This window comes from Chlorocebus sabaeus, chromosome X (assembly GCF_047675955.1).
Source record: "Chlorocebus sabaeus isolate Y175 chromosome X, mChlSab1.0.hap1, whole genome shotgun sequence".
NCBI lineage: Eukaryota > Metazoa > Chordata > Mammalia > Primates > Cercopithecidae > Chlorocebus > Chlorocebus sabaeus.
The window spans coordinates 135,791,564-135,803,614 of NC_132933.1; the positions used below are offsets into that span (position 1 = coordinate 135,791,564).

General features: G+C 39.4%; 1 protein-coding gene across 9 annotated transcripts in view; it reads right to left on the reverse strand.

Annotated features, from left to right (window-relative positions):
- Window positions 1–12,051, reverse strand: part of REPS2 (RALBP1 associated Eps domain containing 2) — a 268,818-nt gene that overhangs the window by 75,908 nt on the left and 180,859 nt on the right. For all 9 annotated transcript variants that reach the window (XR_012092076.1, XM_073013858.1, XM_007991152.3 and 6 more), the window contains 2 exons: window positions 11,330–11,475; window positions 7,757–7,862 (listed from right to left, as the gene is read on the reverse strand). Coding sequence is in view for 8 of the 9 variants with exons in the window: in XM_073013858.1 (XP_072869959.1) it covers window positions 7,757–7,862; window positions 11,330–11,475 (252 nt within the window). In the remaining variant the exon portion in view is untranslated. The remainder of the gene's footprint in view (window positions 1–7,756; window positions 7,863–11,329; window positions 11,476–12,051) is intronic.

Below are 12,051 nucleotides of genomic sequence, written 5' to 3' on the forward strand. Positions count from 1 at the left end.
AAAATTAAAAGACTAGGAGAGAGCAGAAAGCAAAAACAGACTCCTAATTCTGAGCAGTGAGCCAACAGGACTTAAATTTCTAGTTGCAATCTCTGACTTGTAATTCAGCACCATACTCAGTCAGGTCTGAGGGCCAAAACGTATGCTAGTGGCCCCTCCACCAAAATCTCATCCAGGTTTCTGCACAACGTATGGTGTAAGGTACGACATCTGGGTGAAAGGCAGAAAAGAGGCTGAGCAATCTGCTATTTTGGAATTCAAACTTTCGGGCCTAAAAGGGGGTATTTTGGCAGGAAGAGAGGGGACACACAAAAGTATTCAAGTAGAATTGCCAAGGTGGGAAAGAATTCTGTATAAAGGTTGAATTGTGAGATTCAGAAGAATCAGCATACTAAGTCAGTATACAACTTCACAAGTATTTATTCACATGCTCTCCTAGTCACCCAGTCAGAAGTCTTTTGGTTTCTATCTCCTACAGGTGAGGTAATGCTCTAGCTGTGATGGTATCAGCAAAGAATATGCCAGATCAGAGCAATAGGGCTTACATTCAAATGACTTGAGAAAGATAATAAGGTTAATGAACAAGATACTCCCAGAAGGAAATAAGATAACATAATAGAGAGTAACAGAGGGGGATCTGGGAGAAAGGAGAGAGAGTGACCTGGGAAGCCTTCTCAGAGTTAGCACTACTTGAGCAAAGACTTGAATGAAATGAGGAGTGAGCCATATGAAGATATAGGGGGAAGAATATTTAGAGACAACATGGCAACTGCAAAGGCCCTGAGGAACGAGTGAGTTTGGTGAATTTGATGAACAAAAAGCCTGTGTGACCAGAGTAGAGGGAACGAGGAAGACATTGGCAGGAAATGAAGTCAGAGATTTAATCAAGGAGTCAGATCATACAGGGCCTTGTGGGCAGAGGAAAGAGTATGGAAGTATAGGCGGGGTGGTTTCTAATCAGGGCAGGAACATGACCCAACTTAAAATTCAAAATTTTCACTCTGGCTACTGTGTAGACAGTGGATTATAGCAGGGTGAGAGTGGAAGCAGGGGAGCAACTGGGAGGTTACTGCAGGGACTCAGGTGAGAAATGAAAATGGCTTCCGTCAGGGTAGAAGCCATAAAGATGAGGAGAAGTGGATGAATTCTAGATAAATCTTGAATCTAGAACTGGTAGGACTTGCTGATGAAGTTGATGGAGGAGAGAAGGAAAATCTGAGGATGACTCCTGGGAATTTTGTATGAATAAAGAAGCTGGCTGGTAGTGATATTGAAAATGAGAAGATTAGATAAGAAATGAGCATTTCAAGGATAGGGTTGACAATTAATTATCTGAGATGTGTATTGGATATCTAAGGAGAAAACATTGAGTAAGAAGTTATACATGTAAGTCTAGAGCACAGAGGAAAAGGGAAGCAGGGCTTGAGACATAAATTAGGTTTCACTAGTTTATGGATGGTCTTCAAAGCCATGAGACCATACAACATCATCCAGCAAAACAGTATAGATAGAGGTTTCAGGTAAAGATGGAAGACTGACCAGGGGTACCACACTCTCTCCCTCCTGGAGCACCACTAAAACAATACAGCAACTTTTCAAAGTCACGGACCCACAAGACAGGGAAAACAAAAGGGACAAGATGATAGCAATAAAATTCGAAAGTTGAGTGGCAAACTGGTGAATGATAAATGACTTAGGAAATCCAGGAAAACAAATGTGTGCATTCTGCCAGCTTCTAAGTATGTCTATTCCAAGCATGCATTCCAGAGCTAGGGAAATAACCACAGGGTGAGTTTGGGAGTCCACTGGGTCCACTGTAAGACGAACGTAAGCTAAAACTCCATTGATCACCTGATCTCCCTAAGCCCCAACTCTGATGGGCCACAGTGACACTTTGCATCTCCTGGAATTAGTGTCAGTTCAGAGCCAGTGTCTAGTAATTCCCCAAAAGTCTAATTATTTCCCTTCCTCTAATGCACAGTCACCCTGGTAAATGGCAGCAGGGTCCCTTTGGGAAAGGTTAGGAGAAAGATTTACAGTATAAATTTTTGGCTGCACAGTGGGGTCCTTCCATAGGGAGACATAGATGCCCCTTCATCATTCAAGAGGCTCTGGATCTATAAACTGGCTTAGCCTGGGAATTAATTGAGAGGCTATGACTATAGTTCTGTTTCAATGATTCTTCAGACTTCTGTTCACTAGACTTAGAACTTTTCCACTCATACAGATCAAGTAAAGAAAGCTGAGTCCCAAGCTAACACGAAGAAAAATAAGAACCAATTTGATTTTACATAGGAGAATTCCTTAAAGACTCAAATTGGCAACACCAGATACCTATGAAAGTGGGAGTACATAAGGGGAGATGGGGGCTGGCGAAAACAAGCGCTGGCTGAAAATCTGTTTCAGAAGCAATTAAATCCCCAGATCATTCCTGCCACCAGGGCAGAATGCTGAAGGTTTATTTCTTGAAAAGGTACAACAGAGAGCATCTGAATTAGCAAGAAACAAGCACAGTTGAGGACAAGATACTGGGTCAGAAATAGGGAGAGTGAATGAATATCCTGGAATGCTGAGACCTACAGCCCTCTTGCTCCACTGAACCAACTCTTTCCCTACATGCAGGTGACTAAAACAGTCTCCACTCTGGAGACTTCAACCAGACCAAGAGGAAAGAGCTAATCATACTCCCTTTAGGGGTTCCCCAACTACAGAGCCGAGCCAAACTGCGAGACAGTGAAGCTCAAAGTTGACAAGCCTCACAACGTGCAATGAACTTCCAATCAGTGTTTTCGTCTTCCTTTTAAATATGAGCAAGGAAAGGTCATCAGATATCGAAGGAAAGCATCTAAGATAAAGTACATACAACACAACACAACACACACAAACAAACTATTCAGGAAGAAGAAAGAAAAATGACCATAAAAAAAGATCACAACGAGTTCTGCACATGTATCCCAGAACTTAAAGTATAATAATAAAAAAAAAAAGATCACGACAATGAAACAAGAATAGGATATCATCAAAAATAAACAGAAAACAAAAAATCATTGGTTATTAAACAACAGAAGATTTAGAATATATAATTAAGTTTCCGGAAATAGACAAAAATAAAGAAGAAAAGGTAGGAAGAAAGAGAAAAAGAAAACAGAAGAGAAAATATGAGAAAATTAGAGAACTAAACTAAGAAGTCCAATGTCTGAATATCAGTAAGGGAGAATGAGAAAAAATGGGGGTGAAGGCAGGGGGGAGGAAATAATCAACGACAACAAAAATAAAAATAAAAAACCATCCAGAACTGGAGAATATCGGTTTCCAAATTAAAAGGGCCCACCAAATATAGAGAACAATGGATGAAACTGGCCTATCCCAAAGCAGAGGGAGAGAGGAGAAAAACCAAAACCAAACAAAATGATAAAACAAAACAAGTTCACATACAAAGTTTTATAAAACAGAATGAACTTTGACATTTAAAAAACAATTTTTTTAAATTATCATAGAGTAAAACAATTTTTTTCTTTTAGTGTACAGATTTGTGTAACCACCACCACAAAGAAGATACATTACAGTTCTACCAACCCCAAAAGTTCCCTGGGACTACTCATACAAACTCTCATCTCATGCATAACCCCTGATAGCCACTGATTTGTTTCACATCACTGTAGTTTTACCTTTTCAAGAATGTCAAATAAAAGGAATCATACAGTACACAACCTCTTGATACTGGCTTATCCCACTCTGCATAATGTCTGAGTTTCATCCAAGTTGTGTATCATTTCTTTTCTCTGTTGAGTACTATTCCATTGTATGAATGTATCCCAATTTATTCATTCATCTTTTGAAGAACATTTGTGTTGTTTCCAGGTTTGGGCTATCATGAATAAAACTGCTATGTACATTCATATATAGATTTTTGAGTGAACATAAATTTTCATTTCACTAAAGTAGAGACTGCTGGGTCACACGGTTAGTGTATGTATAACTTCAAAGGAAACTGTGATTTTTCAGAGTGGTGGTACCATTCTGGATTCCCACCACCAATAAATGAGAGTTCTAATTGCCAGTACTTGGTGATGCCACATTTTTTTGTTTTAGCAATTCTAGTATGTGTATAGTGGTATGTAATTGTGGTTTAAATTTGCATTTCCCGAATGGCTAATGATGTTGAATATCTTCTCGTGTACTTATTTGCCATCTTTATATATTATTTAGTGAAGTGTCTGTTCAAATCCTTTGCCCATTTTTAAATTGAGATGTTTTGGAGAGTTCTTATTATTGAATTTTAAGAGCTCTTTATATAATTGAGACATAAGTCTTTTATCAAATATGTGGTTTGCAAATACTTTCTCCCACTCAGCAGCTTGTCTCTTAATTTTCTTAACTATGCTTGGCAAAATAAAAGGTTTTAATTTTGATGAAGTCCAATTTTTTTTAGTTTTTCTCTGTTATAGATCGTGCTTTTGGTGTTATTTCTAAACTCAGATCATGAAGATTTTTCTGTTTTCTTCTAAAAATTCTATAGCTTTATGTTTTACATTTACATCTATGACTCATTTCAAGTTAATCTCTGTATAGATGTGAAGCTTAGATCAAGGCTCTTTTTTTAAATGCAAATGACAAATTGTTATAAAACAATTCGTTGAAAACTGTTCTTTCTCACTGAATTGATTTTGCACCTTTGTCAAAGATCAAATGGCTGTTTTCATGTGGTCTATTTCAGGACTCTGTATCCTATTCCATTGATCTATGCATCAGCATATTGATTACTGGAGCTTGATAGTAAAGTTATTCCTCCAACTTTGTTCTTCCTTTTCAAATTTGTTTAAGCAATTCCAGCTCCTTGGCCCTTACATATAAGTTTTGGGATTAGCTTGTCTAATCACAAAAAATCCTGCTGGGATTTTTATTGGTTTTATAATAAATCTATAGACTACTTTGGAGAAAAATACCATTTGAAAAGATATTTCATAAAGTAAGATATGAAAGGTAAATAATCACAAAGAAAAGCGGTCAACATAATTAGTCAGCAAGGAGATGATAAAAACTATATCACTACAGGGCTGTCTAAAATTAATAATCATAACACCAAATGTTGGCAAAGATGTGGAACAACTGGAACTCTCATACATTAGTGGTAGGAGTACAAATTGCTACAACCACTTTGGAAAACAATCTAGCAGTTTCTCAGAAACTAACATCCCAATCCTAGGTATTTATCCAAGAGAAATGAGAACATATGTCCATACAGAGACTTATTCAAAAATGCAGTTTTATTCCAAATTGCCAAAAACTGGAAACAGCTCAGGTGTCTGTCAATAGAACTGATAACCAAACTGTAACATATTCAACCAATGGAATACTACTCATCAATAAAAATGGATGAATTACTGATGCACACAACAATATAAATGAATCTCAAAAACATAATACTAAGTGAAAGAAGCTTTATATTAAAGTATAAGTTGTAAGACATCGCTTATATAAAGTTATAGAGCAGGCAAAACTATGGTATAAAAATCAGAATACTGATTGCCTCTGTGTGGGTAGGGCAGGAATTGACTAGGAAAGAGCATGAGGGAGCTTCCTGGGGTGATGCTAATACTCTCTATCTTTATGGGTGTTTGGATTCAGAAAGTACATGTACTTGTTACAAACTCAGCAAATGTACACTTAGGATTTTTGGGTGCACTGAGCGTGGTGGCTCACACCTGTATCCCAGCACTTTGGGAGGCCAAGGCAGGCAGATCACGAGGTCAGGAGATTGAGACCATCCTGGCTAACATGGTGAAACTCCGTCTCTACTAAAAATACAAAAAATTGGCCGGGCGTGGTGGCAGGTGCCTATAGTCCCAGCTACTCGGGAGGCTGAGGCAGGAGAATGGTGTGAACCCGGGAGACGGAGTTTGCAGTGAGCTGAGATCACGCCACTGCACTCCAGCCTGGGTGACAGAGTGAGACTCCATCTCAAAAATAATAATAATAATATTTGTGCATGCATTTTGTGTAAACATTTTACATCATAAGAAAAAACTGTAAAAATATATTGAACTCCAGCTAATTATACGCATGCTAAAATATTTAGGGAAAGTATACAGATATTTGCAATTTACTTGAAAATATGTCAAAAATAAGATGAACTGATGGACACAAGGATAAATGGGTAGATCTGTGATTAAAAACAACTATAGCAAAATGTTATGGTAGAACTGAAGTGATGTCTATACAAGCAGTCACTTATTATTCTTTCAACTTTCCTGTGTGTTTGAAAAGTTTCATACTAAAGTATTGGGGCAAATGGGGTTGGGGTATAAAAGTGAGGTCAGGGAAGGAAGAGACAGCAGAAAATGAAAACGGGAAGCACCAGTGAAGCATAAGGAAAACCAGGAGAGTATGGTATATCAAAAACCAGTTATAAAAGCAATTTCAGAGGAGGAAATGATCAATTGTGTAGAATTCTTCTGAAAAAATTAATAATATTAAAACCGGCCCATTGGATTTAGCCCTAAGACGGGTGTGAGTGGAGGAGGACAAAGCCAACTGAAATGGAAGGAGGAAAAAAATCACTGGTTCGAAAGTAAAGACAATGAATAAAAACCACTCCTGAGAAACTTTGCTGTAAAGGGAACCAAAGAAATGGGGCAGTAATTGGCCAAGTGTAATGGACAATACTGGAGCACATTTACGTGTGGATGGCGAATGATCCAGTAGAGAACTGGGGGATATAGTGGGTAGAATCATGTCCCCTCAAAATATATGTTCAAGTCCTAACCCCAGTACCTGTAAATGTGACCTTATATGCAAATAGGTTCTTTGCAGATGTAATCAAATTAAGATGAGGTCATGCCAGATTAGGGTGGGTCCTAATCCAATGATTGGTGTCCTTATAAGAAGATACAATAAGAAGAGAAATTTGGACACAGACACAGAGAGATACAGGAAGAAGGCCATGTGACAACAGAGGCAGAGATTGGAGTGATGCAGCTACAAGCCAAGGAACGCCTAGGACTGCCAGCAACACCAGAAGCTGGGAAGAGGTAAGGAAGGATTATCTCCTAGAGCCTTTGAAGAGAGCGTGGCTCTGCCAATATCTTGATTTCAGAGTTCTAGCCTCCAGAGCTGTGAGAGAATCATTTTTGGTTATCTTAAGCCACCATATTTGTAGTATTTTGTTATAGCAGCCCTGAGAAACTAATACAGGGGAGAGTAATGATGAAGAGAAACAGCGGTGATGTCCTTGAGAAGGTGAAATAGAACCATTTGCAAGGTACCAGAGGAGGAGCCGGCCTTTGATAGTACCAGGGCCACTTCCTTCTACTGAAATAAGAATTTACGTCCTCTCTTTCAGAGAGGACATAAATAATTAAGGGCTTACCCAGAAGCTTTGGATAACAGAGAATGCTTCAAACAGCCTTTGTAATAGATTGTCTTTCCTTTTAACTCACACACAATATGAAGCCTACATACTAAAGTCACTAGTCTTCCTCTGGCTATGCAAGAACCAATCCATGAAACTTAAATATAGTAATTTTCCACCTTCCAAAAAGGGTTTGAGAACAAAGAGGCAAGTCTTATCAACAGGGATGGAACTATATGGTCAGCCAATGGTCACATCAGATCACTGTACATGATAGGTATGGAGACATCACTATGCACCCCACCCTATAAATATGTACAATTATTATATGTCTATTAAATTAAAAAAAACTTTTTAAAAGCCAAGGAAAAGCCTGGTCATCCAAATCTGGGACTCATTCCTTACCTTGAGCTGCTGCTGGAGCTCACTGTTCAGCCGAGCCAGCACTGCGTTTGCCTCTTTATTTTTGCGGATAGCAGTTTGAATGGCCTTCTTCTGTTTGGAAGACTGCCTACAGAAAAGCACAAACACTTCAGTGAAAAAGGACTTAGAGGTCTGAACCCTTGAGGGTCAGAACTCTGGTTCATGAGAGGTGTTAAACTAACAAGTGGTTAACAACACAGGGCTCCAAAAATAAAATCTCATATTCACAGGCGGTCAGGCAGATAGACACCAAATGAAACAAATTTGTTGGGATGAATTATTTACACCTGAAGTAATTCCCATTTTATAACTTGAATGAAAGCTGTGAAGTGGGCCTTTTCAAACATTTGTGTTCCATTTATTCCAAGACATTTTAATAAGTATTTCTTCCTGACAAACCATATTAACTGGAATGTCCTTTTTGTGTAAGAATTAATAGCACTTAAAAGACCTGCAGGTGTCCCCTGTGGACAAGTCTGAAGGAAAATAATAGAAGAACATTCTTTTTCCCAAAAATTCTACATTAACTTAGCCAGACTACCTACCTCTACCTTATTTATTATTAGGCATGAATGCCTAACTATATGTGTGTGTGTGTGCATAAATGTGCACTCGTGTATGTGCATAGACCAGCATATATCTGTGGCACTTGAGAAAAATACAGAACGTTTTAATACCAGTATCTCCCAATTAACAGCAAATTCACAGAACAGGCATAACCAGAGTGACCATGCATCCTACTGTGCCCATTACAATCTCCATTTGAACTGTCTGTCCAGCATAAGTACATTAACACTCTCTTTACTTTTCAAAATCGTCCATGGTTGGGATGATAAATCAGTGTGGTTACCACAGGGATAATCCACAGCTTTTCATCCCACAGCAAGAAACACCGAATTCTTAGAGCAAAAGAGCAACTGATGTTCTCCTAGAAAAACAGCCATATGTGCCATCACTGGGAGATGGGTTCTAGACAAGGGCAACTGAACTAGAATGGACTGTGACCACTTTACAGATCTGACTGATACTGACAATTGGCTAAGTGCAGTGGCTCAGGCCTGTAATCCCAGCACTTTGAGAGGTCGAGGCAGGATGGTCCCTTGAAGCCAGGAGTTTGAGACCAGACTGGGCAACATAGTAAGACTCCATCACTACAAAAAATAAAATGAAATTGGCTGGATATGGTGGCTCATGCTTGTAGTTCCAGCTACTCAGGAGGCTGAAGGGGAAAGGATCACTTGAGCCCAGGAATTCGAGGCTTCAATGAGCCATGATCATGTTACTGCACCCCAGCCTGGGTGACAGAGTGAGACTTTGTCTCTAAAAAATAAAAATAAATAGAAATTGAAAAGACAACCCACAGAATGAGAGAAAATATTTACAAAGATGGCTCAATTTTCTCATATATCTGACAAGGGAGTTGTATCCACAATATATAAAGAACTCATAACTCAAAAATAAAAAGATTAATAATCCAATTAAAAGTGGGCAAACGGTGTGAATAGACATTTCTATGTCTATTCACAAAGAAGATAAACAAATGGCCAATAGGCACATGAAAAGATGATCAATGTCATTAGCCACGAAAGAAATGCAAATCAAAACCATGAGGTAACACTTCACACTCACTAGGATGGCTGTAATAAAAAAAAAAAAAAAAAAGGTAAGTGTTGACAAAATGGAGAAATTGGAACCCGCATACATTGCCAACAGGAACATAAAATGGTGCAGCCACTATGAAAAAGTGTGGTAGTTCTTCGAAATATTAAAGATAGAGTTACCACATGACCTAGCAATTCCACTTCCAGGTACAGACCCAAGAGAAATGAAAACGTTAAGTCCACACAAAAACATGTACACAAATAGTATAGTGGCATTACTCTTAAGAGCCAAAAAGCAGAAATAACCAAAATGTCCATCAACTGATGAATGGATGAATAAAATATGGTCTATCGATACAATAGAATATTATTCAGCCATAAAAAAATAAGTCCAGATTTATGCTACAACTTAGATGAACATTGAAAACATTATGCTAAGTGAAAGAAGCCAGTCACAAAAGACCACCTTTCATTATTCCATTTATGTGAAATGACAAGAATATGCAAAGCCATGGAGACAGAAAGGAGATTCGTAGTTGCCAGGGGCTGAGGGGGAAGGAGAGAATGGGGAGTGATTGCTAATGGGCACTGATATTATTTTAGGCATGACAAAAGTTAGATTGTGGTGATGGTTGCATGACTTTGTGAATAAACTAAGAACCACTGAATTGTACATTTAAAAACATGAACTGTATGCTATGTGAATTATATTGCAATAAAGCTGTTATAAAAAAGAGAAAAAGAAAAGATCTCTGTATGAACTCCACCAGATGCCCTGACAACTACTCTGGAGAATGTCAAGCCACTGATGACTAAAATTAACATGAAGCTGAAATTGAAGTGGAGTGCTGGGGTAGAACATGGAAGAAAATTGAGCCATCTCTGTTCCTGATAGGGATTCACCTTCCAGGCTTAACAGGGGCTGGAAGATGGTCAAAGCTCTCGGTGAATGTGATGAACAAAATATACTTCCTCTATGGACTTACACCACCAGGGACCTGTCCATTTGAAAAAAAGAAAATCACCTGAAGGAGAGGGCTGCAGAGATTCAGAACGGGACTCTGGCTTCAAAGACAAGTTGCTAACATCTCCCACAGAACCTGCAGAACTGTTCTACAACAGTGTAAGCAGAAGAAAATCTGCAGCAGCATCTGAGACCTGCAAGACCCCAAAAGCAGGGTCATGATGGGTCTTGAGCATTTATGTTAGTGACCAGTCAGGCTCACTTGCAGTCAAGTGACAGGAGCAGGTTTCTGTCCTCAACACCTACCTCAATTTCACTACAAAGAAATTGAAGCAAGTGATGGCTCTTCTCAAAGTCAAAGTTTTACAGAGAAGAATAGTTTGTCCAGAGCATCATTGTCTCAGTCCCTGGCCATGTCCACAGATGTCTCCACCCTCCCTCCAACACCTGTTCCAGCTGGTTGGATAAATATAACGGAAGTTGTGTATGTATCCATTCTGTGCTGAGGCGACCAACAACAGAAACCATCACATACCACACCTACTGAAAGTGTGTCTGTGGGTGAAGGAGCTAGCCATTTGCCCTGAGGGAAAAGGAGATAACATGGGCAGAGAGGCAAAACTGCCATTTACAATACTGTCGTCTTGCCAGGAAAATCTGGGCCCTCACAAGGAAGAGGGGTAGGAAACAACAGAAGGTGAGAGGAAGGGAAAGAAATCAAACCAAACCAAACACCACAGCCTAGGACTCGTCCGCCCCTTCAGGTCAGGTTAAGTCTTATAGCTTATAAAGCCTTCTGTGTGACTGGGAGGCTTGAATCCCATCACAGAGACGAGCAAGATAAAACCTACAAGCATGAAAAAAAAAAAAAAAACCTTAAAACCATGAAATCCTTCTGTTGGTGTGCATGTAAATGTCAACACATTTACATATCTGTGTACATCTCAGAGCGAGATTCCTACCTTGCTCTTGTTTATGTGGTCTACTTACTTTTGGACTGTTGGGTGCGGTTTCATGGTTGCTGCAGAAGCTGGCCCACTTGCAGCGGTTGAAGGCTCTTGGTTTTCTGTAGCTTGATTTTCTGGTCTGAATTTCCTACGAATGGGCTTTGATGGTGGCTGAGAATACGGTACATCCTGTGGATTTAAAACAAAATACAAATTAAAAGTTAAACATTTAAATATTCCCTCCACTCTTCCTGCCAGTGTCCCACATTCCTTAAGCCCCAACCCCAAGATCAGGAGGGTACTCTATTTACTGACCCATGGCTCAGCAAGAACTGGGGGGATACAGGCATCAGAGTCCAGTGGTCTTCCCTTTTTTCTTTTTATTTTTAAATGTTTCAAGAAGTCTATTACTTCTTGTCACCTGAAACTCACACAGACCCTGTGTGCATCTCACACCATGGGGCCTTATCTAACTGAAGAGAAGATAGGCTCCTGCCTCACTCTGAAGCCTTTTAAAACCTAAGCTTTGGAAGTTTTTAAAGGTCTTAATCATATGCTCATCATTCTCCTATCCCCAATTCCTACATAAAGTCAAGAAAAAGAGCCACAGTGTATTATGGAAGGACACAGTTGGCCTGCTTCCTTGGAGGACTCTACCTCACCTGTGCTCCTGAGTCCAAGGCCCACTCTCTCTGAAGGGAGAAGAGCCATGGAGGACAAGAAGAGGGTGAGGAGATGAATGGAGAGCATGATGAGTGAGGGGTA